The sequence below is a fragment of the Neomonachus schauinslandi genome, chromosome 7, assembly GCF_002201575.2.
Source record: "Neomonachus schauinslandi chromosome 7, ASM220157v2, whole genome shotgun sequence".
Taxonomy (NCBI): domain Eukaryota; kingdom Metazoa; phylum Chordata; class Mammalia; order Carnivora; family Phocidae; genus Neomonachus; species Neomonachus schauinslandi.
In genome coordinates this window covers 28191-54557 of record NC_058409.1, presented here as the reverse complement: position 1 = coordinate 54557, position 26367 = coordinate 28191, and the positions used below count along the sequence as shown (strand labels likewise).

Sequence of the window (26367 nt, the reverse complement as noted above, 5' to 3'; positions counted from 1 at the left end):
AGAAAGAAAGAAAGAAAGAAAGAAAGAAAGAAAGAAAGAAAGAAAGAAAGAAAGAAAGAAGGAGCTCAAATCAATAATCCAACTCTACACCTTAAGGAGCATAAAAAAGAAGAATGAATTAACTCAAAGTTAACAGAAGAAAGGTCACATTCGAGGAAAAAATAATGAAACAGAATAGAAAACTATAGAAAAATCATTGAAACTAAGAGTTTTTGAAAAGATTAACAAAAATGACAAAGCACTCAGCACAGTGCCTGCTGTATTACCCACATTTTCTTATCTTGTGTAATTTTCATGCCCTGGCACTTATGTCCTCTCTGACTGGGGGAAAGACTATCCCTACCCAGGCTAGCAAAGCCTTAGAGAGAGCAAAGGCTCTTCTTTCATAAACAAATTATCCAATGCAGAGCCCACCACCAGCCATCTTCGATCCTCACACACCAAGCCAATATTCCCCCTGCCCTGAATCAACGCAGGGCCAGGTACCAGACAACCAGCCCCTGTGCCCCACACCAACCAGAATTTCTCAAACCAGCGAATCTAAGCTGTTCACCCTGTTCTGCCTTGTCTTTCCAGTGGAAACCAGGGTAAACACTCTGGTTCTCACCCTTCACTGCTTTCTGCCTCCTACCCAAACTGCTGCTTCCCCATGTGGTCCTGTGTGGTGTGGCATGCCCCTTTTTCTTGAGAAATATCAGTAATACATTCTTCTTTCCATGTTGTCACCACTGAGTCACCCTCATAAAATAAAATCCCAAGGGCACAAACACTGGTACAACAGAACAGTCCACTAAATAGCAGAAGCATACACACTTCCCGTTAGGTGCACCCGGAACCTTCTCCAGGGTAGACCATGCCCCGGGCTACAAGACAGTAAACAGCATAGAAAATCTATCAGAAGTCAACCACACAAGGAAATTTGAGAAAGCCACAAATATTTGCAAGTTAAAGAACAGGCTTCTGAATAATCCATGTGTCAAAAAAGAAATCATGAAGATAATTAGAAAGTGCTTTGGGCTGGATGAAGATGAAAACAGAGTATGAGTAGTAATGGGATACAGCTAAAGCAGTGTGTAAAGGGAAATTTGTAGCCGCAAATGTCTGCGGTTGTTCAGAAGAACAACCTGAAATCAACTTTAAGAAACAGAGATAAAGGGGGGGGCGGAGCAAGATGGCGGAGGGGTAGGAGACCTGGATTTCGTCTGGTCTCAGGAATTCGGCTGGATGGGGATCAAACCATTCTGAACACCTACAAACTCAACAGGAGATCGAAGAAAAGAAGAGCAACAACTGTCTTATCAGAAAAGCGACCACTTTCTGGAGGTAGGACGTGCGGAAAAGTGAATCCGAGGCGATATTCGGGAGGAGAGACGGCGGGGGAGGGGCCTCCGTCGGCCACTTCTGGCAAGTGATAGAGCCGCGGAGCACAAAATCGGAACTTTTAGAAGTCTGCTCCGCCGAGGGACGTCACTCCGGTGGCTAAGCGGGGGGTGGAACCCTCAGGGACAGTGTGGTCTCAGGACCCTCGGGGTCACAGAAAGACCGGGGGTGCCTGAGTGTGGCAGAGCTCCCAGGTAACGGAGCGGGGACCCGGCTGCAGAGGCGGAGCCCAGGCGCGGGCTCTCAGCTCGGGGTTGCCATCAACCGTGATCCGCGGCACAGTTGGGCCCCTGCTCCTCCAGCAGGGACCCAACAAGCGGCAGATCCGGGGAGACTCACCTTCCTCCCCCGGGAGGAGCCGCGCGGGAGGGCACCGCAGGGATCTGCTGGGTTTGGAGACTCCACCCGGGGTCGGGTGCCAGAGATAGAAACGCGCGGTCACAGGCCGGGTGAGCACGGAGTGCGGCTGGAGGCCGGGGAGACGGGAGTGACTGACGGCTTTTCTCTGGGGGTTCACTGAGGAGTGGGGCCCCAAGTTCTTGGCTCCTCTGGGGCGGAGATTGGGAGGCCGCCATTTTCACTCTCCGCCTCCAAACCTGTACGGAAAGCTCGCAGGGAACAAAAGCCCCGGAGAGCAAACCCGAGCAGATTACTTAGCCGGGAGGGGGCAAGGGCGGGGCAATTCCACCTCTGGCAAAGACATTTGGGAACCACGGCAACAGGCCCCTCCCCAGAAGATCAGCGAGAACAGCCAGCCAAGACCAAGTTTACCGATCAATGAGAACGGCAGAACTCTAGCTCTAGGGGACTACTGCACATAGAATTCATGGATTTTTTACCATGATTCTTTAGTCTTTCAAAGTTAATTTTTTTTTAACTGTCTTTTTTTCTTTTTTTTTTTTTAATTTTTCTTTTTCCCTTTTTCAACCAACATCTTATCAATCCCTTTTTTTAAAAAAAAATTTTATTTTTCATTTTTAGAGTCATATTCTATCCCTCATAGTAGTTACCCGTATTTTTGGCTTATATATATAAGTTGTTCTCTCTTTAAAATTTTGAGATAGTTTCTTCTAACAGATTAAAATATACCCTAAATCTCTAGTATATGGTGTTTTCTATTCCCCTGCCTGATCACATCCTCTCCCTTTTTTTTCCTTTTTTCTTTTTTTAAATCCTCTTCTTTCATTTTTCAAACAACTTCTTATCAATTCCTTTTATAAAATTTTTTATAATTTCCATCTTTACAGTCATATTCCATCCCTTCATCATATCAACCCTTATTTTTGTACATATATAAGTTTTTCTTTCTTTAAAATTATGGGAGGCACTTTCTTCTAACAGACCAAAATACACCCAAAATCTAGGGTGTGGCACTGATCTATATACCGGCCTGATCATATTTGATCACATTCTGGTTTTTTGTTGTTGTTGTTGTTTTGTTTTGTTTGTTTTTGTTTTTATCTTTATCTTTTTCTTTTTCTTTTTTTTCTTTTTCTTTTTTCTCTTTCCATTTCTTTTTCCACTGCTTCAGGTCTTTGCTGATTTGTTTAGAGTATATTTTCTGGGGACATTGTTACTCTGTTAGCATTTTGTTCTCTCATTCATCTATTCTCTTCTGCACAAAATGACAAGACGGAAAAAATCACCTCAACAAAAAGAACAAGAGGTAGTACCGACTGCCAGGGACCTACTCAATACGGACATTAGTACAATGTCAGATCTAGAGTTCAGAATCATCACTTTAAAGATACTAGCTGGGCTTGAAAAAAATATGGAAGTTATTAGAGAAACCCTTTCTGGAGAAGTAAAAGAACTAAAATCCAACCAAGTAGAAATCAAAAAGGCTATTAATGAGGTGCAATCAAAAATGGGGGCGCTAACTGCTAGAATAAATGAGGCAGAAGAGAGAATCAGTAATATAGAAGATGAAATGATGGAAAATAAAGAAGCTGAGAAAAAGAGAGATAAACAACTACTGGATCACGAGGGCAGAATTCGAGAGATAAGCGATACCATAAGACGAAACAACATTAGAATAATTGGGATCCCAGAAGAAGAAGAAAGAGAGAGAGGGGCAGAAGGTATAATGGAGCAAATTATAGCAGAGAACTTCCCTAATTTGGGGAAGGAAACAGGCATGAAAATCCAGGAAGCACAGAGAACCCCTCTCAAAATCAATAAAAATAGGTCAACACCCCGACATCTAATAGTAAAACTTACGAGTCTCATAGACAAAGAGAAAATCCTGAAAGCAGCTCGGGAGAAGAGATATGTAACCTACAAGGGTAGAAACATTAGATTGGCAACAGACCTATCCACAGAGACCTGGCAGGCCAGAAAGGACTGGCAGGATATATTCAGAGCACAACATGAGAAAAATATGCAGCCAAGAATACTATATCCAGCTAGGCTGTCACTGAAAATTGAAGGAGAGATAAAAAGCTTCCAGGACAAACAAAAACTAAAGGAATTTGCAAACACAAAACCAGCCCTACAAGAAATATTGAAAGGGGTCCTCTAAGCAAAGAGAGACCCTAAAAGTGACATAGACCAGAAAGGAACACAGACAATATACGGTAACAGTCACCTTACAGGCAATACAATGGCACTAAATTCCTATCTTTCAATAGTTCCCCTGAATGTAAATGGGCTCAATGCCCCAATCAAAAGACACAGGTTATCAGACTGGATTAAAAAACAAGACCCATCGATATGCTGTCTGCAAGAGACTCATTTTAGAACCAAAGACACCCCCAGATTGAAAGTGAGGGGGTGGAAAACCATTTACCATGCTAATGGACACCAAAAGAAAGCTGGGATGGCAATCCTTATATCAGACAAATTAGATTTTAAACCAAAGACTGTAATAAGAGATGAGGAAGGACATTATATCCTACTTAAAGGATCTATCCAAGAAGAAGATCTAACAATTGTAAATATCTATGCCCCTAACATGGGAGCAGCCAATTATATAAGGCAATTAATAACAAAAGCAAAGAAACACATCGACAACAATACAATAATAGTGGGGGACTTTAACACCCCCCTCACTGAAATGGACAGATCATCTAAGCAAAAGATCAACAAGGAAATAAAGACTTTAAATGACACACTGGACCAAATGGACTTCACAGACATATTCAGAACATTCCACCCCAAAGCAATGGAATACACATTCTTCTCTAGTCCCCATGGAACATTCTCCAGAATAGATCACATCCTAGGTCATAAATCAGGTCTCAACCGGTACCAAAAGATTGGGATCATTCCCTGCCTATGTTCAGACCACAATGCTTTGAAACTAGAACTCAATCACAAGAGGAAAGTCGGAAAGAAGTCAAATACATGGAGGCTAAAGAGCATCCTACTGAATAATGAATGGGTCAACCAGGAAATTAAAGAAGAATTAAAAAAATACATGGAAACCAATGAAAATGAAAACACAACTATTCAAAATCTTTGGGATGCAGCAAAGGCAGTCCTGAGAGGAAAGTATATAGCAATCCAAGCCTTTCTCAAGAAACAAGAAAGGTCTCAAGTACACAACCTAACCCTACACCTAAAGGAGCTGAAGAAAGAACAGCAAATAAAGCCTAAACCCAGCAGGAGAAGAGAAATAATAAAGATCAGAGCAGAAATCAATGAAATAGAAACTAAAAGAACAGGAGAACAGATCAACGAAACTAGGAGCTGGTTCTTTGAAAGAATTAACAAGATTGATAAACCCCTGGCCAGACTTATCAAAAAGAGAAGAGAAATGACCCAAATCAACAAAATCATGAATGAAAGAGGAGAGATCACAACCAACACCAAAGAAATACAAACAATTCTAAGAACATATCATGAGCAACTCTATGCCAGCAAATTAGATAACCTGGAAGAAATGGATGCATTCCTAGAGATGTATCAACTACCAAAACTGAACCAGGAAGAAATAGAAAACCTGAACAGACCTATAACCACTAAGGAAATTGAAGCAGTCATCAAAAATCTCCCAAAAAACAAAAGCCCAGGGCCAGATGGCTTCCCAGGGGAATTCTCCCAAACATTTCAAGAAGAATTAATACCTATTCTTCTGAAACTGTTCCAAAAAATAGAAATGGAAGGAAAACTTCCAAACTCATTTTATGAGGCCAGCATTACCTTGATCCCAAAACCAGACAAAGACCCCATCAAAAAGGAGAATTACAGACCAATATCCCTGATGAACATGGATGCAAAAATTCTCACCAAAATACTAGCCAATAGGATCCAACAGTACATTAAAAGGATTATTCACCACGACCAAGTGGGATTTATCCCTGGGCTGCAAGGTGGGTTCAACATCCACAAATCAATCAATGTAATACAATACATTAACGAAAGAAAGAACAAGAATCATATGATCCTCTCAATAGATGCAGAAAAAGCTTTTGACAAAGTACAGCATCCTTTCTTGATCAAAACTCTTCAGAGTATAGGGATAGAGGGTACATACCTCAATATCATAAAAGCCATCTATGAAAAACCTACAGCAAATATCATTCTCAATGGGGAAAAACTGAGAGCTTTCCCCCTAAGGACAGGAACGCGGCAGGGATGTCCACTATCACCACTGCTATTCAACATAATATTGGAAGTCCTAGCCACAGCAATCAGACAACAAAAAGAAATCAAAGGCATCCAAATTGGCAAAGAAGAAGTCAAACTCTCACTCTTGGCAGATGATATGATACTTTATGTGGAAAACCCAAAAGACTCCACCCCAAAACTGCTAGAACTCATACAGGAATTCAGTCAAGTGGCAGGATATAAAATCAATGCACAGAAGTCAGTGGCATTCCTATACACCAACAACAAGACAGAAGAAAGAGAAATTAAGGAGTTGATCCCATTTACAATTGCACCCCAAAACATAAGATACCTAGGAATAAATCTAACCAAAGAGACAAAGGATCTGTACTCAGAAAACTATAAAATACTCATGAAAGAAATTGAGGAAGACACAAAGAAATGGAAAAACGTTCCATGCTCATGGATTGGAAGGACAAATATTGTGAAGATGTCAATGCTACCTAGAGCAATCTACACATTCAATGCAATCCCCATCAAAATACCATCCACTTTTTTCAAGGAAACGGAACAAATAATCCTAAAATTTGTATGGAACCAGAAAAGACCCCGCATAGCCAGAGGAATGTTGAAAAAGAAAAGCAAAGCTGGTGGCATCAAATTCCAGACTTCAAGCTCTATTACAAAGCTGTCATCATCAAGACAGTATGGTACTGGCACAAAAACAGACACATAGATCAATGGAACAGAACAGAGAGCCCAGAAATGGACCCTCAACTCTATGGTCAACTAATCTTCGACAAAGCAGGAAAGAATGTCCAATGGAACAAAGAGAGTCTCTTCAACAAATGGTTTTGGGAAAATTGGATAGCCACATGCAGAAGAATGAAACTGGACCATTTCCTTACACCACACACAAAAGTAGACTCCAAATGGTTGAAAGACCTCAATGTGAGACAGGAGTCCATCCAAATCCTAAAGGAGAACACAGGCAGCAACCTCTTCAACCTCAGCCGAAGCAACTTCTTCCTAGAAACATCGCCAAAGGCAAGGGAAGCAAGGGCAAAAATGAACTATTGGGACTTCATCAAGATAAAAAGCTTTTGCAAAGCAAAGGAAACAGTCAACAAAACCAAAAGACAATCGACAGAATGGGAGGAGATATTTGCAAATGACATATCAGATAAAGGGCTAGTATCCAAAATCTATAAAGAACTCATCAAACTCAACACCCAAAGAACAAAGAATCCAATCAAGAAATGGGCAGAAGACATGAACAGACATTTTTCCAAAGAAGACATCCAAATGGCCAACAGACACATGAAAAAGTGCTCAATATCGCTCGGCATCAGGGAAATCCAAATCAAAACCTCAATGAGATACCACCTCACACCAGTCAGAATGTCTAAAATTAACAAGTCAGGAAACAACAGATGTTGGCAGGGATGCAGAGAAAGGGGAACCCTCCTTCACTGTTGGTGGGAATGCAAGCTGGTGCAGCCACTCTGGAAAACTGTATGGAGGTTCCTCAAAAAGTTGAAGATAGAGCTACCATATGATCCAGCAATTGCACTACTGGGTATTTACCCCAAAGATACAAAAGTAGGGATCCGAAAGGGTACGTGCACCCCGATGTTTATAGCAGCAATGTCCACAATAGCCAAACTGTGGAAAGAGCCAAGATGTCCATCAACAGATGAATGGATAAAGAAGATCTGGTATATATATACAATGGAATATTATGCAGCCATCAAAAGGAATGAGATCTTGCCATTTGCAACGACGTGGATGGAACTGGAGGGTATTATGTTGAGCGAAATAAGTCAAACAGAGAAAGACATGTATCATATGACCTCACTGATATGAAAGGAATGAGATCTTGCCATTTGCAACGACGTGGATGGAACTGGAGGGTATTATGTTGAGCGAAATAAGTCAAACAGAGAAAGACATGTATCATATGATCTCACTGATATGAGGAATCCTTAATCTCAGGAAACAAACTGAGGGTTGCTGGAGTGGGGGGTGGGGTGGGAGGGATGGGGTGACTGGGTGATAGACACTGGGGAGGGTATGTGCTCTGGTAAGCACTGGGAATTGTGCAAGACTGTTGAATCTCAGATCTGTACCTCTGAAACAAATAATGCAATATATGTTAAGAAAAAAAAAGAAGAAGGTAGCGGGAGGGGAAGAATGAAGCGGGGGAAATCGGAGGGGTAGACGAACCATGAGAGACGATGGACTCTGAAAAACAAACAGGGTTCTAGAGGGGAGGGGGGTGGGAGGATGGGTTAGCCTGGTGGTGGGTATTGAGGAGGGCACATTCTGCATGGAGCACTGGGTGTTATGCACAAACAATGGATCATGGAACACTTCATCTAAAACTAATGATGTAATGTATGGGGATTAACATAAGAATAAAAAAAAAAGTTGGAGGGAGAACAAGCAAAAAAAAAAAAAGAAAGAAAGAAAGAAACAGAGATAACGACATGCAAACCAAACCCAAAGTGAGCAAAATGAGGGAATCATGTCGAGGGTGGAAATCACAAACAGAAAAAACTAGAGAATACCAAAGGAAACGGAAAGTTGTCCGGAAACGTCAAAATCATTTTGACAAAATGTTAGTTTTACCGACCAAGAAAAAACAAGGAAATCACCAAAATGAAACATGAAAGAGGAGAAATGTTACTTCGGACATGGAGAATCTGAACAGCCCTGAAAGAAGCAATGACACAGATATAGGAACAGAAAGTAGAAGAGCGAGGACTCGGAAGGCTTCTCTGGAAAGTCCCAGAAAACCACGATGGAGGAAAGAGCAGCCCTGCGCGAGATGGCTCAGAAACTAGTAAGGCAGGGAACCGAGAGCCCCGGACAGCTGCAGACCCACGTCACCGACCACGAACGTAACACTCCTGGAAACTGAATCCAGCAACATGCAGACAACCGTCAGGGATCTACCGGCCAGGACTGTGCACTTGAAACAGCTGGATTCTAGGGCGGTACTAGGGTCATCGGGAGGCTGGTCGGGCTGTGCAGGGCAGGGTCAGTGCGGGGGTGCAGAGGACTCAGGCGGGCGCACTCGCTAAGGGGACGTGGGGGACAGGGGCGTGGGGAGCAGGGAGGGTGTGGGGTACCTGGGGTACGAAAGGGCGGGGGTGGGAGGGATGTGGGAGATGCGCGGGGTGTGAAGCAGGGATGGGAGGACCGAGGAGGGGGCCCAGGGATGCGGAGGATGCGGGTGGTTGCTGGGCGAGGTGAAGGGGGTTGTGGAGCCTGAGGAGCGCAGGGGCACGTGCGGGGGATGCGGGGTGATGGGCGGGGCGGTCGCGCGCAGCGCAGGTGGGACTGGGCTGTCCTCCACCCGACCTTCGGACTCCAGGCGCCGTCGCACCCCCAGAACGACCCTCGGGTCGTGCGGACTCGGGTTGGGGGGGCGCGGGCGCGGGCGGGCTCCACTTCGGGTGTGATTCCAGCGCTCCCGGGGTGACGGGGTGCGCGCTGCTGGGTGCGCAACGCTATCAAAGCGAGCGAAATCACCGAGTTGTACGTGTGCCGCAGGTGAAGTACAAGACCTCAGTGAAGGTATTTAAGATCCAGGCTGTGCTCTCAGAGACTCCACCCAGCTTCCCCGAGGCCTCGGGGCGAAGCGGGACATCGCTTAGGTCACTGACCTGCTGTCGGATTAGGTGCAGTAAGGTGTCTCCATGTGAGGGAACAAGAGAAGACAGATGTTTTGTCTGTTAAAACCATCTTGTGTGCCGAGTTTAAAAAGTTCTTTATCAAGTCAAAAAATGGGCAGAAGATATGAAAAGACACTTCTCTGAAGAAGACATACAAATGGCTAACAGACACATGAAAAACTGTTCATCATCATTAGCCATCAGGGAAATCCAAATCAAAACCACATTGAGATACCACCTTACACCAGTTAGAATGGCCAAAATGGACAGGGAAAGAAACAGGAAATATGTTGGAGAGGTTGTGGAGAAAGAGGAACCCTCTTACACTGTTGGTGGGAATGCAAGTTGGTACAGCCACTTTGGAAAACAGTGTGGAGGTTCCTCAAAAAGTTAAAAATAGAGCTACCCTATGACCCAGCAATTGCACTCCTGGGTATTTACCCCAAAGACACAGATGTAGTGAAAAGAAGGGCCATATGCACCCCAGTGTTCATAGCGGCAATGTCCGCAATAGCCAAACTGTGGAAAGAGCCTGGATGCCCTTCAACAGATGAATGGATGAAGAAGATGTGGTCCATATATACAATGGAATATTACTCAGCCATCAGAAAGGATGAGTAACCAACTTTTACATCAACATGGATGGGACTGGAGGAGATTATGCTAAGTGAAATAAGTCAAGCAGAGAAAGTCAATTATCATATGGTTTCACTTATTTGTGGAACATGAGGAATAGCATGGAGGACATTAGGAGAAGGAAGGGAAAAATGAGGGGGGGGGGGAATCAGAGAGATGAACCATGAGACACTATGACTCTGAGAAACAAACTGCGGGTTTTAGAGGGAAGGGAGGTGGGGGGATGGGTTAGCCTGGTGATGGGTATTGAGGAGGGCATGTGTTGTAATGAGCATTGGGTGTTATACGCCAACAACGAATCACGGATCACTACATCAAAAACTAATGATGACTAACTGTGGTGACTAACATAACATTAAAATAAAATAAAATAAATAAAATACCATTTTGTGGATGCTCTACTGACCAGGAGAGGTGCAGAAGGAGGGGAAGGGTTGCAGAGACTGAGTGCCAGCCCCAGCAGGTTTGGCTTTAGTGTTGGATTTTCTTTTTACCGTACTTACTAATGCCATAAGATTAGAGTAGGCGTCCCGTTCCTGAATATTGTCTTCATTCCACTTAGCACAACCCAGACGGCCTGCTTTTCTTTTCTACCTGCTTTCTCTTCCGTTTCCCCATTGGACGGCTGAGCTAACAGGAAGTAAGGCTTCTGGGCACTCCAGGACACGGTGGGCTGTGTGTAGGGTTATTTTTGGAAGCTCTAGATGGCTGGCCACATCCCACACATCCTGGCTCTGCACTTGATTCCTTGCCGTATCCGCCTCCAGAGCACTCACCCATCATGAGGGGCTGAAAGCCGGCGGAGGGGCTCGTCAGTGGGTCATGGAGGGGCTCACACCTGCTAGTAGGGACATCTGTGACAGGTCATCACCCACCCCTCACATGGGTATCAGCTCCACAGGCAGGAGCCTGCATGCTGCTGGAGAGGTCTGTCCACCATCTGCAACAGCGGATGGCACCCTTGGTCCTTGGAGGCAAGCAGGCAGGCCACATGGAAAGAGCAAGCATGTGATTTTCAGGTCCACGCTCGTGAATGGGCATCACTGAAGCTTATTCTCGTTCTCCCTGCCGCAGGGTAGCAGAGTGTGACAGCTGCAAGTAGCCCACTTGGGCAGGAGGATTAATTTGAGCTCGAGGCAGGTGAGAAGCATGCCCTTCCTCTATCTCTAAGAGCAGGATGTAAATTTAGGTGTCCCTGTCTCTGTCCTTCATGCCAGGAAGGACTGCCCGTCACAGGAGAGAACTCTAGACCCTATTAGCCTGGACATGGCACTGGGGGACCCCACAGGATCGTACTAACTAGCCTTCGTCTACCGCTGTTTACCTCCACGGGGCTGGTGCCTTGAAGCCTAACGCATCCCGACATGTGTCCACAACATCGTGTGCTGGTTGAACACGCGTAAGCTGCAGCTCCAGGCTCCTGCTCTGAGGTCCTCGTTTTCTCAGGTCATCTCCCCCAGTACACGAGGTCTGGGTGTCGAGAACTTGTTTTTCTATTGTTGATCTCTTATCATGGGGCTCTGAGCTAAGCCCTCAGAAGGGGGCAGGCAAGTTTCCAGAGGGTCCGTCCTGGTGTCCCGCGTGTGGCCGTGTGCCTGTCTGTGCTCCTACCCATGAGGGTGTCCCTCCAGCTGGGTTTCTGATGGCCATCGTGCAAGTCCCAAACCCTCACAGCCCGATCTTGCTTCTGGGGAAAACAGCCAGTATCGCCCAGATTCAGGGAGTGAGGCAGAGGGAAGTTGCTTGGAGAGAGGTGGGAAACTGCCAGAACCCAGGTCCATGGGGCGGGGGAAACACTCTCCGATGTAATGTGAAGGAACTGTCGACGGAATGGGTGTGTGTGTGTGTGTGTGTGTGTGTGTGTGTGTGTGTGTGTGTGTGTGTGTGTTTGTGTGTGTGTGTGTGTGTGTGTGTGTGTGTGTGTGTGTGTGTGTGTACAGCAAAAAGCCCCAGAATGGGAGAATGATTGTGTAACCAAGTGCACGGGAAAGTACTTAGCTACTGAACACAATGGCGCCTGCAGAGTATTTTCAGGCTCTCTGAAAAAACAACACAACTCCTGAGGCCGCTGTGTGAAATGAACACACAGAAGAGCGCCCCTGAACCTGACCTTGGGGGTCCTGCCTCTGTGTCACCCCTCTCCGGCATTTCCTCCCCTCCCCCCAATTGCAGACAGTGGATTACAGACAACAGTTAGTTTATTTACTGTGAGAACAGTCCTTACAATAAATACAATCTAGTGGTACGAAGAAGCTGGGGCAGACCTTTAGGGAGGGTGAGGCAAAGTCTGAACAAAGCAAAGACAAATCCCAGACTCTGGTAGCCAGAAGGTGTGTGGGGGATGCTCTCTGAGGCCTCACCTGCCCCCAGGCAGGGCAGGAAGGACTGGGGACCAGGTACGCGGAGTTCTGGGGTCAGGAGGCCCCCAGGCCAGCGAGGAGAGAACTGCCAGGGTGACTCCAGCTGGGGGTTCTCCGGGCAGCGTGGAGGGAAACCGGGGGGCTTCTGTGCCTGCTCCCCACGGACCTGCTCTATCTGCAACAGGAGCCAGAAGCCCCCAGTGGTCTGTGTTCGGGGGAGGGGGTGCTCGGGTGTCCTGCTCCCAGCTTCCTCTGGCCTATCACCGGGTACCTGGCTACTGCAGGGCAAGCCCAACCCGCCCCCCATTCTCCAGGGCCGGACTGCACACGGGCGCGCGGCCTTGGAGCTGCCTCCTGGCCGCAGCTTTCTGGAGGGGTAGCTCCAGGGCCGCGGGGGGTGGGGGCCGCGCAAGGCTCAGGGCCCGGAGCTGGTGAGCGCGGGTGTCTCAGGGCCCTCCGCCCGGACGGCAGGACCAAGCCGGCCCCGCACACGCGGGCACACGCTTGCAGGAGTGAGTGCGCACCCGCACATCCACCGGGCACCGTGAGCGCTTCCCCAGCTCAGAGGACCTCAGGAGATGCCCAGGTTCCTGAGCAGCTGGGAGGCCCCCTCACTGGGGAGCCAGCGAGTCCCCAGGCCCGCCTTTCAGCCTGCAGATGGTCATGGGGGTCGGGCTGCTGGATAGAGGCGAGAACAGGGCCCGCAGCGTCCCCGAGAAGGGGGTCTCGGGGAAGGCGTACAAGAGGGAGCCATCCGTGGCGCTGTAGAAGGACAGGTGTCCGGCCTCATAGTCCAGGAAGATGCCCACGCGCCGCGGCGGGTCCCGGAGGGGGGCGAAGGCCCTCTCGGAGGAGTTGTAGTAGCTGCCCAGGAACACCAGGATCCAGAACCCGTTGCCCGCGAACAGCTCACCCTTCTCCTTGCGGTTGGCGTTCTCCCTGCACACGCCCAGCGCCCAGCTGGCCCGCTCTCCCACCTCCACCTCCCAGTAATGGCGGCCCGAGGTGAGGGGCTCCCGGCCCAGCACGCAGGGCCCGGGGTCGAACCGCTCGGGGCTGTCGGGCAGGGCCTGCCGCAGGTCCCCGCGCCGCACGCTCTTCCTGTCTTCCGACAGGACCAGCTCGGGGTTGGCGGTGTCGGGGTCCAGGGTCACGTCCCCTGCAGACGGAGCAGAGGTCGCCCCGTGAGTCAGCAGGCCTGCCCGTGCACCCCTGCCTGCGCGCTGAGCATGCCGCACGATGCTCTGTCTGAAAAAATCACCTACCGGCTTGCCCCCGCAACTGGGAACGTTCTAGAAAGTGGTCCGTGCTCCCTTGCCATGCGCCCTCCTTTAGAGGACAGAAAAAACCCCAGGGGCTTCCTACAGCCATCTTCCCACACCTTTCAGTTCCTGGAGCGCGCGGCACTCCCCACGCCTGGGGGGCACGCAGGCGCTCTGGCACCTCTTGGACCCCAGCGGGTGGGGGCTCGGGTCTCACCTCCGCTACCCCTGCACGCGTCAGCCCACAGCCCCTGCCCCCACGGGGGTTTCTGTGAACCGGGAGCCTAGGTTCACTCCTACCGCAGACCCACCCGGGCCCCGCGAGCGCGCAGGCGCTCGGGACCACACGGCACCCACCTCGGAATCTGCGCAGGGCCTCCACCAGCCCCGGAACCCTGCACACCGTCCTCATCTCCATGGGTACCACCTCAGGCGGCTGCAGCTTCACATCCTGGACCCTGCAGGGGTGGTGCAGGCGTCACGCCCCAGGGCAGCCCCACCCTGCGCCCCGCCCACCTTCCCCGGGGAGAGCCCGCGGCTCCTACCTGCGCAGGGTGTCCCTGATGTCCTGTGGGAGAGACACACGCGGCATCAGCGCCTGTCCCCGATCCTCTGATCCTCCCCACGTCCCGGCCAACAGTGCCCCCAAACCCTTGTGCTGCCCGCTCTGCAGACACACACACACGTGATGAGAACCCACGCATGGGCTGTCCCCCCATGCAGCTCAGACACGGGGACCCTTGAAAGCCTCTGGGCACGGCCAGCCCTGCAGACCTGCCCTCACTCCCTCAGCACACTCGGAGGATACAGCGCCTCAGCTACCGGCTCACCCACGCAGTCCCCAGCGCCCCTGGGTGGTGGGACAGGCGGGCGGGGACCCGGTCCCCCAGCGGGGAGCCATGTCTGTGTTGGCCCAGCGCTTCCCGCCTCCCAGGGCTCACTGGTGCCTGGTCCCACGCACATGCCCGCCTGCCCTCCCGGAGACCGTGACACACCCACCTTCCAGGTGAGGCCTCTCCACCTGGATGTTCTGCTCTCCCATAATGACACATACAAGCATTTCACTCAGCATCACAAACTAACCGTGTCCCTCGCATCAAAATGTTGGAGACCCAACCCCCAGGAACTCAGAATGAGGCTGTATTTGGAGATGGGGTCTTTACAGAGGTGGTTAAGGTATAAGGAGGTCACTAGGGTGGTCCCGGATCCCGCATGACTGGAGTCCTTACCGGAAGAGGGGATCAAGGAACAGATACACACGCCGCCGACCACGTGAGGACACGGGCAGGAGAGAGGCCTCGGAGGAACCAGCCCCACTCACGCCCGGATCTGTGACTTCTCGTCCCCAGGACAGGGACACAAAAAATGTGTGTTGTTTAAACCTCCCAGCCTGTGGTATTTGTTAGCAGCCCAAGCTGACTGGGACATTCAATTACTTAGAACACTGGCTATTGATGGGAAGTCTTTGGTCTTTTTAGAACAACCCCCGAGAACAGCAGGTACCTGGCCGGTCCACACTGTCAATCACAGGCGGCCCACCCGCGGAGATTCTAACCACGCACCAACCATCAGGGGTGCAGAGGTAAGTAAGACATGGTGCCTATAGAGGGTTTCCCTCAAGGTGGGAGATCTGCACACACACGAGTGATGGTCTGTGTGTGGGTTGGTTGGCGGGAGGGTACGACAAGACACATAAGGCCTCAAAGGAAAAGGGAGACTGCAGGTTTCTGAAGATACAGTGAGGGGAACAGTGCAGGACTGGAAGAGACATGTGCAAAGGGCCTGGGGCACAAGGAGCTTGGTGTGGGCAGCAGGCAAAGCAGAAAGAGCCTGTCCTTGGTAGTTTCGCGGGGTGGGTGGCCCACTCTGGGGCACTGGGAAGTGAAGAGGATAGTGCTTGTTGTCACAGGCCAACCCACTCAGGAACAGTATGTGTGGACACACCACACAAGACCCTCCCTGCCCCGAGAGTCCTGCAGGGGTCTTAACCTTAAGGAAAGGGGTTGGCCTCCATGTACACCACCTGGCCCCTTGGGAGACACATGTTCCTTTAGGAAAAGGCTCTGCACCTACACAGGACGGCTACACGGCAAGCCTGGAAGGGAAGCTGGGACCCAGGGTGTGGCCTCCTGATGTCACCCAAACCCTCACTTCCTCTGTGAGGGCACACCCCCTGCCCACCACAGGTGCCAGAACCTGACCTGGCCACTCCCTGTGATGGGCCTCCACCGAACACTGAGGTCCGATGGTGTGGGCACACCTGACCTCCCTTATTGACACCAGTGAACTGGGGGGGGGGGGGGCTGCCCGGGGCTGCTGTCCTGCCCCTCCACGCAGACCTCACCCCTACCCCCAGCACAGGCAAGGGGAAGCCCTGAGGCTGGGGGAGGGGTGAGGGGGGCTCTTCCCTATAGCTGGCCACCCAGGCAAAGACCCCAGGTCAGGAGCGGTGAGCAGGTAGGGGTGAGGGCAGTGGGAAGCAGGTAGGGGGCAGTGGCGAGCAGATGGCAGCAGGGAGGGGCAGCGGGGGCACAGGGGGTCACTTTTAGTATGAAATCCAAGAGTGCAGATGTCCCACACACTGGGACATCTAAGCTGAGACCCCAAATCACGATTCATACAGACCTGGGGTTCTCATCTCACTTCTGGGGCTGACCCCTCCTCTTTCCAGAACCTCCACTTCCTCTGGCTTCTCCAGCACCATTCACTTCCCCTGACCTCCTTGGCTGGCCACCCAGACCCCACCTCAGTGACCACAGCCTACTTCTGCCGACTTCCCTCACTCCCCCCAGACACCAGCCTGGGGTTCTTCCTGTTTCCCAGGCCGGAAACCACCCGAGGTCTCAGCAGCGGTGGAAGGACCAAGGTCAAACCCCAGGAGGGCCGTCAAGAGCCTCTGCCTGGTCCCTGGAGGTCCGCTCAGCTCTGGGACTCAGGAGGGCCACCCCCCGCGGGAAGTGCCCTGGGATGCGCACAGAGCGCATAGCGTCCTCACTCCCGCCTGGGGCCGGGGGTCAGGAGCCAGGCCGAGTGTCCGGGCGACACGGGGCTGATGCAGGGCTCCGACGGGACACCTGCCAGGCTTTCTCCTCCACACAGTGGACGCGGACCTTTGGAGCCAGCCTGGTGACCCATGCACCCTGGATGCCACCCGCCGCGCAGGCCGGCCCGAGCGCGAACGGGCTCCAGGAGCGGCCCGCGAACTGCTGGCGGGGTTCGGGACCTGTGTCCACTGCGCAAGACCCACGAGGGGTACCTGCCCTGGCGAGCCCGCCCCCGCCTTTCACGGGCACGCGCGTGCAGGCGCGCGGCGCGGCTCACCTGCAGCAACCCCAGCGCCGGCAGCTGGCAGCGCCCCTCCAGCTCAGCGATGAGCTGGGCCAGCTGGGCGCTCTGCTGCCCCAGGCGGGCCGCGCTGTCCCGCAGCGGGGGCAGCACCTCCAGCTCTTCGTCCTCCAGCCTGCGCAGCAGACGCCGCTCATCCTCCGCAAGCAGCCGGCGCAGCCGCTCGAACTCCGCCAGCACGTTCTGCCGCTGGCTCTCCACCATCTTCTGCGGGCGGGCGGACAGCACAGCTGAGGGCCTGCCCCACCCGCACCCCGCGCCCCGGCCCGCCCCCGCCCTCAGCCCCGACGCGGGGTTTCCGCAGGGTCTGCAACAGGGCTCCTGCCTCGGGAGCTGCGCGGCGCTGAGGGCCGCAGTGTCCCCCCGCGGGGGCTCAGGTGCCGGCCGCTCCCCGCCCGCGACCTCGGGCTCTGGGCCACCTGCCTGCCACAAGGCACAGGTCTCCTCAGCCTGCGCCTGGAACAGCAGTGCATCCTCCATTTGCTTCCGCAGATGCTCCAGGGACTTCTCCAGCTTCCCCTGCGGGAAAGCGAGACCACAGTGACCTTTGCTGTGTGGGCCCGGGCCCTGCTCCCGTCAACGTCAAGCCCGCAGAGCCTGAAGTCCGCTGGCAGGAACCACAGTCGTGGGCATGACCGGCCGACAACCTCAGGTTAGCCAGCCAGGGCACAGCCCGGACACCCAGGCCCCTCGCCGGAACGTCGTGTCCTGACCTCCCCCAATCCCGGCCCCCTTACTTCTCCATGCCTGCCCTGGGCTCTCTGTAGGCCCCTAGCCGGCGCAGCTCTGCCTGACTAGAGGCTCCGTCCGACTTCCAGCTGGACCCAGGCCGGGGAGGTGGTGCTTTCAGGACCCAGCACCCCAGGATAGGCGAATATCAGGCACAGCCCGCCCGGGGGGCAGGTAAAGACAGTTTGCTGGGCATCCCCAGGACGAAGACCAGCGAGGCATCAGCACCGTGAAGGGGTCAGAATGTGCCACCCCAGAGTAGGCCACTTTGGACACAAGGACGTCATAGGAAGGGCCTTCTGCCCTCCTCCTTTCTGCCTCCCTGTCTGTACCAGGAAGGGGAGAGCACTCAGCACAGATGACTCTTTGTCACAGATGAGTCTGCCTGAACAGACTTTTTTACTCGCATAACCCTGATCTTCCATCAGTCTCCCCCCGCCCCAAGTCCTTAGGTCTTCCTGGCGCTAGAAGCCCAAATCCCCTTTCCTTTCTCTAGCCCCTGCTCCCCAGTTTATTATTCGACGTTAACATGGAACAAAAACTCAGTCTAACTGGGTCTTTCACTTCTTCTCTGTGAAGCCCCTTGTGTCTATGAGATTGAAAAGACTAATAAAATGTACGTCTTTTCACTTGTTACTCTGCCTTTGTTGGGTTAATTTGCAAGCCTCGTGCAGCGAACCTAACAGGTTAGAGAAAAAGGTTTTGTCTCCCCTACAACAGGAAGGGGTAAGTGCTGTCCCAAGGGTCTGTATCGGGCCAGCTGGGAGTTGCCTCTGGAGAGCTGCTGGTCACTCTCTGCCCTCATGATCACCTTCCGCTCAGTGACAGGAGTGCGCACTTGCTGGGCTAACACAGAGGGTGGGGTATCCCACACGTGTGTTGTGCCCTAGAGTCGTAAGCAAGACTATAGAGATCTGTCACAACGAGTCCATTGATGCAGATCGGGTACCAGTTTGTTCTGTGTCCCAGAGCTTGCTCTGTAACAGCGACAAAGTGGCCAAGCATTGACTCAATTGCCAAACCATGTCCCCGGAGCACCCAGCACACACACGCTCCTGGCCAGGAGCAAATGCAAACCACATTCACAAAGCTGGAAGGGTGCCACCCAGGCACTCCATACCTCGGTTCCAGGAGTCCCGAGGTCCGGTGAGCAATGCAGATGACAGCAGCCGGGGGAGTGTTTGCCCCGAGGCTCTCAGCAGTGGGGTGAGGGTTGGTTTGGATTTTAAAGACATGCATTTCCAGAACAGATGGAGGCATCTCAGCCTAGTCAAAGCGGGGCTGATCCCTGGCATGTCGGATGGCAGAAGTGGCCCCAAGTATCCCACTCACCAAGCCTGGTGGCCGCAGCAACCCTGGCACCTGACCCCCAGGGCAATGGCTCTGTCCTCCACCCATCCTGGCCTGGCTGACTTCCCACAGCCCAGCCTTGCCCACAACCCTCTGAGGGCTGAGGCCTTGTCTGTCTACCTCCCTCCGAGACCAGCTACCTCTAAGGTTCTCCTCCTGCTTTCTCCTGCTCTGAGCTCCATCCCCGCCAATGGTCAGTCACACCTGCCCGGTCCCTCCAGACTCCCACCGTGGGAAGTCCTAGCAGGGCCTGCGCCTCCCAGAGAGCACGCCTCTCCCCGATCTCCGGGCTGGTGGCCCAGTCCCAGGAGGGTGCGGGTTTGGGACTGGCTGCCCGCACACCCTCTGTACGCCCCCCTCCCCCACCCCGGGCCTCCGGCCAGGCCCCGCCCCGCACCTTGAGGTCGTCGGCCGCGTCCTGCAGCGGGCGCACGCGGTGCGTCCAGTGCTCCCCCGAGCGCTCGCAGGCCGCGCACAGCAGGCGCAGCTCGTCGCCGCAGAAGGCGGCCAGCGGCTCGCGGTGCGCGGCGCACACGCCCTGCGGGACGGGCGACGGCGGGTGCAGGCGCCGCGCCATCTCGGCCATCTTGGCGAGCGGGCGGTTGGGCCGCAGGTTCCTCTGCGGGGACAGCTCGCGGCACTCGGGGCAGGCGTACGGGCCCTCGGGCTGGCCCCAGCAGCGCCGGATGCACTCGCGGCAGAAGTTGTGGCCGCAGTCGGTCATCACCGGGTCCGTGAAGTAGTCAAGGCAGATGGCGCAGGTGGCCTCCTCCTGGAGGTTGGTGGACAGGTCGGGGGCGGCCATGGCGCCGGTGGGGCGGAGGAAGGCGGCGCTCTCCGCCGGGTCGGGCGGTGGCCTCCGCGCCGGGACTCTGGAGAGCGCGCGGGGACGCGGGGGCTCCGGAGACGCGTGGCGCAGGGCGCCGGGCACGCGGGGGTTCCGGGGGACGCGGGGTTCAGGCCACCTGAGGTCGCGAGGTTCAGGGCACCGGGGGACTCGGGACTCAGGGCTCCGGGGACGCGGGGCGCAGGGCTCCCCGACGCGGACAGGAAGAGGAGCCGCGGCGGAAGCAGGAAGCAGCTGGTTTTTTTTTTTTTTTTTTTCCCTCCTTTGGAACAACCCGCTTTAGCCTCGGATTGGCCGCGGCCTGTCACGCGGCCCGCGGGCGGGACAGAGTTGGAGGCTGTTCACCCGGTGACCTCGCGGCGGCGCTGCCCCTGCCTGCGCGCGCGCTCGTAGCTCCGGGTCGCTGCTCCCTCGCGTCCCAACCGGTTGCAGGACCCGGGCCATCGGGGCGCCCCGCACGTTCGCCGGGTTCCCCGCCCAGCACAGCGACTGCGAGGACGAAGGGGGCCTGAGGCTGCGGCGGCGAGCCCCAAGCCGTGCCCCGTGCGCCCCTGGGCCGGGCACGATCGGGATGCGTGGAGGGAGGGGCTCGGCCTGCGGGCACTCTGGGCTGCGTGGGGAAGGCATACACTGAGTGGGATTCTGGGGTGCCCGGCGGCCGCAGGGTTGTGAATGCGCCTGAAACTGCAGAGAACGGCGGGTGGAGAGGAGTCTCTCCCACCCATGACCCTTACTCTGAATTGCGTCCCGGCTTGTGCAGCTTAACCTCCCTTGAGGTTTTTAGGGATCAGCGTGGAAAGTTTCGTTTTCCCATCACCCCCCCACACACACACACACACACCCGCGCAAGGTGCAAACATGGAATGTATGGAAGACAGAGCAGGTGGACCCTGGAGGCCGCGGCTCTACGTAGAACAACCCGAAGTCAGCAGAGCCAGTGCGCGGGCTCCATCCCTAGGTGGGCGCGGGGATCCCAGGGACAGCTTTTAAAGGCAGGCACGCCACACCGCGCCTGGTACTGGATGTCCTTACTCAGAATCGGTCCACTAGGAAACTCAGCGGCTTTTCAGAGTTTCCTTTATGAAACACGTGTCAATATAGCTTCTTAACATTTAACTGCTTTAATCAGGATATTTCATCTTTGTGAAACCGCCAGAGGTAAGCCTGGCAGGTGGCCTGTGCTGAGCTGGGCCACCTCACCTTCCCGGGAAACCAGGGCCGCCCGCACCGCTCCAGCCTCTGCCCCTATCCCTTCACCCACAAGGTCACTGTAGAGACGACCATCTGGCCTGATTTGGGGGCCCCGAGGCAGAAGAAGGGTTGCAGGGGGCCGGAGAATTCAGGCTGGGTGTAGGTGTGTAGGTGGGACCCGTCCTTCAGGTTGTAGAAGGACACGTCCCCTGCCTCGAAGTCCAGGAAGACCCCTACGTGGCTGGGGGGCTCGGCCAGCGTGACAGGGGCCGGGGCGGATGTGACCGGCAGATACTTCTTTCCCTTGCACAGCTGCACCACCCAGAACCCGTTTTCAGGGGACTTGGGGACCCTGTCCCTGCGGTTCACATTGTCCCTGCACACGCCCAGCGCCCAGAGCGCGTCACCGGTGAGGTTCATGCCCACCTCCCAGTAGTGCCTTCCCGCGGAGAAGGTCTCCCGGCCCACGGCACAGGGGTAGGCCAGGAATCTGTCCTTGCTGTGGGGCACGCCCTCTAGTGGGGCAGTCAGGTAGCGCCTCAGTCGGCTCTCATACAGGAGGAGGTAGGGGTATGCGGTGGTGGGGTCGGGCACCACATCCTCTGCAGACAGGCCCGGGGCCTGGAAAAGGGGAAAATGGGAAAAGGGGCCGGATCATCCCTGCCGTCCCTGGCCATCCCCTAGGCCTCCCCAAGGCTGAGTCCAGCTGTGAGCCTGGGTCCCTGCGTGGGTCCCTACCCCACCTGTCCATATGAGTGGTGCTAAGGAGATGGGGGTCAGGGGGCCGTTTGGGTGTCTCCATCTGTGTCCCCATAGGAATAGAATGGAGAGCATGGCCCTGGAGCAGAAGCTCAGGGCCCAGAGCGTGACTGGCCATTACGGAACAGTCGCCCCAACTGGCGGCTCACGCTGAGTGACTAGGGGCGGGGCGGGGAGTAGCCGAGAGCACCAGGGCCCCTGCTTACCTTGAAAACTCTTGAGCACCTCTATCTGCCCGGGGACCCTGCAGACTGTCCTCAGCACAGTAGGGGTGGCCTCCGGGTACTGAATACTCAGGCTGTTCTTCCTCCAGTGGACACAGGTCTCACTGTCCCCTCTGGCCCCACGCGGAGCCCTCCCTGCGCCCATCACTGCCTCCCCCGCAGGTGGCCACGTACCTGCTCAGGAGCTCCTTCATGTCCTGTGAGACAGGGAGCGGGGAGGTAAATGGGCAAGGCCTCGTGAGGAATGTGGGGTGTCATGGCTGCATTTCCGGTCTGCAGAGCTAGAAGGGCTTTATGATGTTCTCCTGGGGCCCCGTACCCACTTTCCAGAGCGCCACCCTGCCATGGCCACACACAGGAATCCTTCACCTCTGGCCACCGGGCCCCCTGCCCTCCCCCTGGAACTGAGGACGCTGGAAGCTGTCCTGCTCACGAGGGGCGATGAAGGTGTGGGGCGGCGGTGGCGGTGGGGGGATGTGACTGGTGACCATCGAATGGGGCCTTTTGTGCTTCAGACGTCTGCCTATTAGCTTGCAGACCAGCCGCTTTCTAATGGAAGACAAAACGTTCCCCAAAGTTTGGGCAACTGTCTAACTTGTCTGCAGCAGGTGGCTCCCTGGGCCCAAAGCCCACGGGAGCTCAGGACGACAGACAAGCCCTGGGACCAATCCAGGCAGGCAGGATGTCCGCGCCCTGCGGCAGCATCTGCCTCTGGTGTCTCAACACGCCTGTGCGTGTGTGGAATCTAAGCTGTTGCTGTGGATCCCCGAGCTTGACAACTTTCCCACCTGTCAGCCACCGTCACCCCCCGCTGTCAGGGCCTCGCCGGGCCAGTGAGCCCTCGCCCCCCATCACCGCCCTGGGCTAGGAAGGGAAGGGACACAGTCTGCGGGCCTGGGGCCTGGGCAGACTGTCCTCCAAATGCATACGCCGGGGCCCCAGCCCCCAGGGCCCCAGAAGGTGGCTGTATTTGGAGATGGGGTCTTTACAGAGGGGGTTACGGTAAAGTGAGGTGACTAGGGCGGGCCCTGATCCCAGCAGATCGGAGTCCTTGCAGGAAGCGGGGTTTAGGACACAACACACAGAGGGACAGCCCTGTGAGGACGCAGGGAGGAAGGAGGCCTCGGGAGGAACTAGCCCCGCCCACACCTGGCAGCCCCCAGGACGGGGAGACAGTAGACGTGTTGTTGGAGCCTCAGGCCTGTGGTCTTTGTTACGCAGCCACAGCTGACTGAGTCAGAGCCTTCCCTGTTTATATTTGTTCTGCAGTCAGCCGGCCCTGAGCACACCTGGGCCTGAGCTCCTCCCCCACCAGCCAGGTGAGCAGGGGTGCTGAGGGCTCCCCACCCCCGACCAGGTGTGCAGGGGTGCTGAGGGCTCCCCCGCCCCGGCCAGGTGTGCAGGCGTGCTGAGGGCTCCCCTCCACTGCCAGGTGAGCAGGGGTGCTGAGGGTTCCCCACCCCTGGCCAGGTGTGCAGGGGTGCTGAGGGCTCCCCTCCACTGCCAGGTGAGCAGGGGTGCTGAGGGCTCCCCACCTCCGGCCAGGTGTGCAGGGGTGCTGAGGGCTCCCCACCCCCGGCCAGGTGTGCAGGGGTGCTGAGGGCTCCCCCCCACCCCGGGCCAGGTGAGCAGGGCGCCTGCCTCACCTGCAGCATCTGCAGGGGCGTGTGCTCATCCCTGTCTTCCAGTGGCAGCAGGAGCCTCTCCAGGGCGTGGCTCCGCCTCTCCAGTGTGGCCGTGCTCTCCCGCAGCCTGGCCACTACCTCGTCCTCCTCCTGCTTCAGGGCCTGGAGGAGGCACTGCTCCTTCTCCAGCAGGAGGAGGCCCATCTTCTCAAACTCCAGCAGGATGCGCTGCTTGTGCTCATTCACCTTCACCTGCGGGGGTGGGGGGCAGGTGTGAGGCACCTCCTGGGGACCTGGTGCCCCAGGGGTCCACTCTCTTCCTGGCCAGCTGCACCCACCAGCTGGGATGCTGGCAGCCCTCCACCCCAGGGCGCTGACGACCCCCAGAAAATGAGCCGTCCCTGGAGGAGTGGGAGCGTCTGGGGTACCGGGCGGGGTATGCAGTGGACCCTTGGTCCCGTGTCCGTGCCGCAGCCAGCCTGGGCCGAGCGCATGTCCCGGATCCTGATTCTAGGGGGGCCTCCGAGCTCTGGGTGCGTCTCATCCACACAGGACAGCGATCTCCCCCCGCCCCCCACCCCACGAGGCTGCTGTGTGTGCACACCCCGGCCCCCAGCACCTGCCTGCCACTCGGCCACGGTCTGTTTCTCCCTGGCCTGCAGCTTCCCCGTCTTCATCATCTCCTCCCGAAGGTACCCCATGTCCGCCTCCAACTTCAACTGTGGGACACAGACAGCAGGATGTGGGGTCAGGGCCCCTCACACGCTGGCATCTGGACGGCATCCCCTGAAGCTGCACCCCCCAAAGAACACCGTGAGGGGGTGCTGGGGGTGGACACACGCCACCCAAAACGTGCCCCTTTGCAACAGTTATTTTGGGCTGGAACCAATCGAGAAGGAACAGTGGCAGAAAGACACCTTCCCAGGGCTCCCCTTTTCTGAGTGAGCACCCAAACTTCTGAGAAGTGAGAGGTGCCCTGAATCCCCTCTCCTGGGAAGTTTTATGGCCGAATAGGAAGAAGGACCGTGGGCGGGGGGGGGGGGGTGATGAGGCCACGAGGGTGGAGCCCCAGGAATGGGATTAGTGCCCTCGAGCCTCCCGCCCAGTGAGGACACAAGGCAAAGACTGCCACCCAGGAACCAGGATGCGCTCTCTTCCCCAACGGTGCTGGAGCCCTGACTGGATGGACCTGGGGAGGGCCTTCTTCAGCCTAGACTCCCGAATAACCATGGCCTGGCTGCCCACGTGGTCGTGGGCCCGCACAGACACTCACCACGCGGTCCCACACTTGGGCTGTTGGTTATGGTAGCCGTCCTCCTGCCTGCCTTCTAACGCGTGCACTTGCCCCCTCGTGCATTCCCCCGCCCCCAGCCCTGGACCCACCTTGTACTCCTGCACGGCCTCCTCGATGGGGACCACCCTGTGGGGCCGGTGCTCCCGGGACTCCCTGCAGACAACACAGATGGGGCTCTGGTCGTCCTCACAGAAGAGTTTGAGCAGCTCCTGGTGCACCCTGCAGAGGTCCCGGCTCTGCAAGGCTGGGTGCCGCCGCGCCATCTCGGCCACCTTGGTCAGCAGGCGGTTGGGCCGCAAGTTCCTCTGGGGGGACAGCTCGCGGCACTCGGGGCAGGGGAAGGAGCCCCTCCGCTTCCTGCCCCCTTTCCTGCCTTTGGCCTTCTCCCAGGTTAGCCGGATGCACTCACGGCAGAAGTTGTGGCCACAGGCGGTCATCACGGGATCCGTGAAGTAGTCAAGGCAGATGGAGCATGTGGCCTCCTCCTGCAGCTTTCTGGCAAGTTCCAAGGCATCCATGTCTCCTGGGGAAGGAATACAATGTCCCTCACACCCTCCTCCAGGGACTCTGTCTTTGGCTGGCCCCACCCACGTTAGGGAGAATCATGCTAAGCTGGTTTAGAGTGCCCCCCAATATGATGTCTGACCTAGTTCCTCAGCCCCCCACTGACCTGTCTAGAGCAAGAATCCTGTTAGGCCAGTCTGGCAAGAATCCCCCTCCCCATGGCACCTCTTCATGATTTTCCATCACTGACCCACCCCCCCACCACTCTGCTCTTTGGCCATAAATCCTGACTTGTGCCCCCTATGTTGACATGACCCACTTCTCTGCCAGGATCTCTTTCCCCCTATTGCAATAACCCTGAACAAAGTGTTTCTACTGTTCTAACTATGGACCGACTGTGGTCTTCCTTGACAAGGTGTAGTGTGCATGCATGCCCAGAACATAGACACACGAACGCAGGTGCAACTGCAGGAACACACACTGAGGCGCGCACACACGGTATGCACACATGCACTCACACAAAGACTGCCCACATGCACAGGGCACGTGCACACGCGCTCATGGTATACACACATGCACACATATACACACATGCACAGGGCACGTGCACACGCACACACAGTATACACA

General features: G+C 55.0%; 2 protein-coding genes across 3 annotated transcripts; both read right to left on the bottom strand.

Moving 5' to 3' along the window:
• Positions 1–12434: 12434 nt before the first annotated feature.
• On the bottom strand, positions 12435–20333 carry TRIM11 (tripartite motif containing 11). Of its 2 annotated transcripts, none has more exons than XM_021689891.1 (6): positions 19691–20333; positions 17638–17733; positions 17191–17421; positions 14415–14536; positions 14227–14327; positions 12435–13766 (listed from the first exon to the last, which is right to left on the bottom strand). In XM_021689891.1, exons 1-6 carry the CDS (start codon positions 20096–20098, stop codon positions 13219–13221), a joined length of 1506 nt encoding a protein of 501 aa, XP_021545566.1. In that variant the 5' UTR covers positions 20099–20333; the 3' UTR covers positions 12435–13218. The 2 variants fall into 2 exon arrangements, with proteins under 2 accessions (XP_021545566.1, XP_021545567.1); XM_021689892.1 differs by having other exon boundaries at positions 14415–14437.
• Positions 20334–21320: 987 nt separating this feature from the next.
• On the bottom strand, positions 21321–25751 carry LOC110580239 (E3 ubiquitin-protein ligase TRIM17). Its single transcript, XM_021689898.1, has 6 exons — positions 25323–25751; positions 24563–24658; positions 23961–24191; positions 22489–22511; positions 22297–22397; positions 21321–21933 (listed from the first exon to the last, which is right to left on the bottom strand). The coding sequence occupies exons 1-6, from the start codon at positions 25749–25751 to the stop codon at positions 21386–21388; spliced, it is 1428 nt and encodes a 475-aa protein (XP_021545573.1). The 3' UTR covers positions 21321–21385.
• Positions 25752–26367: the final 616 nt, after the last annotated feature.

Excerpts from the sequence above, each read along its gene's own strand:
- TRIM11 (XM_021689891.1), bottom strand. The coding sequence starts at position 20,098 with ATGGCCGCCCCCGACCTGTCCACCAACCTCCAGGAGGAGGCCACCTGC. Across the intron at positions 17,734-19,690 it reads ACGCGGCCGACGACCTCAAG|GGGAAGCTGGAGAAGTCCCT; the intron begins GTGCGGGGCGGG and ends GCTTTCCCGCAG. Across the intron at positions 17,422-17,637 it reads AGACCTGTGCCTTGTGGCAG|AAGATGGTGGAGAGCCAGCG; the intron begins GCAGGTGGCCCA and ends GCCCGCCCGCAG.
- LOC110580239 (XM_021689898.1), bottom strand. The coding sequence starts at position 25,751 with ATGGATGCCTTGGAACTTGCCAGAAAGCTGCAGGAGGAGGCCACATGC. Across the intron at positions 22,398-22,488 it reads ATGAAGGAGCTCCTGAGCAG|GAAGAACAGCCTGAGTATTC; the intron begins GTACGTGGCCAC and ends TGTCCACTGGAG. Across the intron at positions 21,934-22,296 it reads GGTGCTCAAGAGTTTTCAAG|AGGATGTGGTGCCCGACCCC; the intron begins GTAAGCAGGGGC and ends GCCTGTCTGCAG.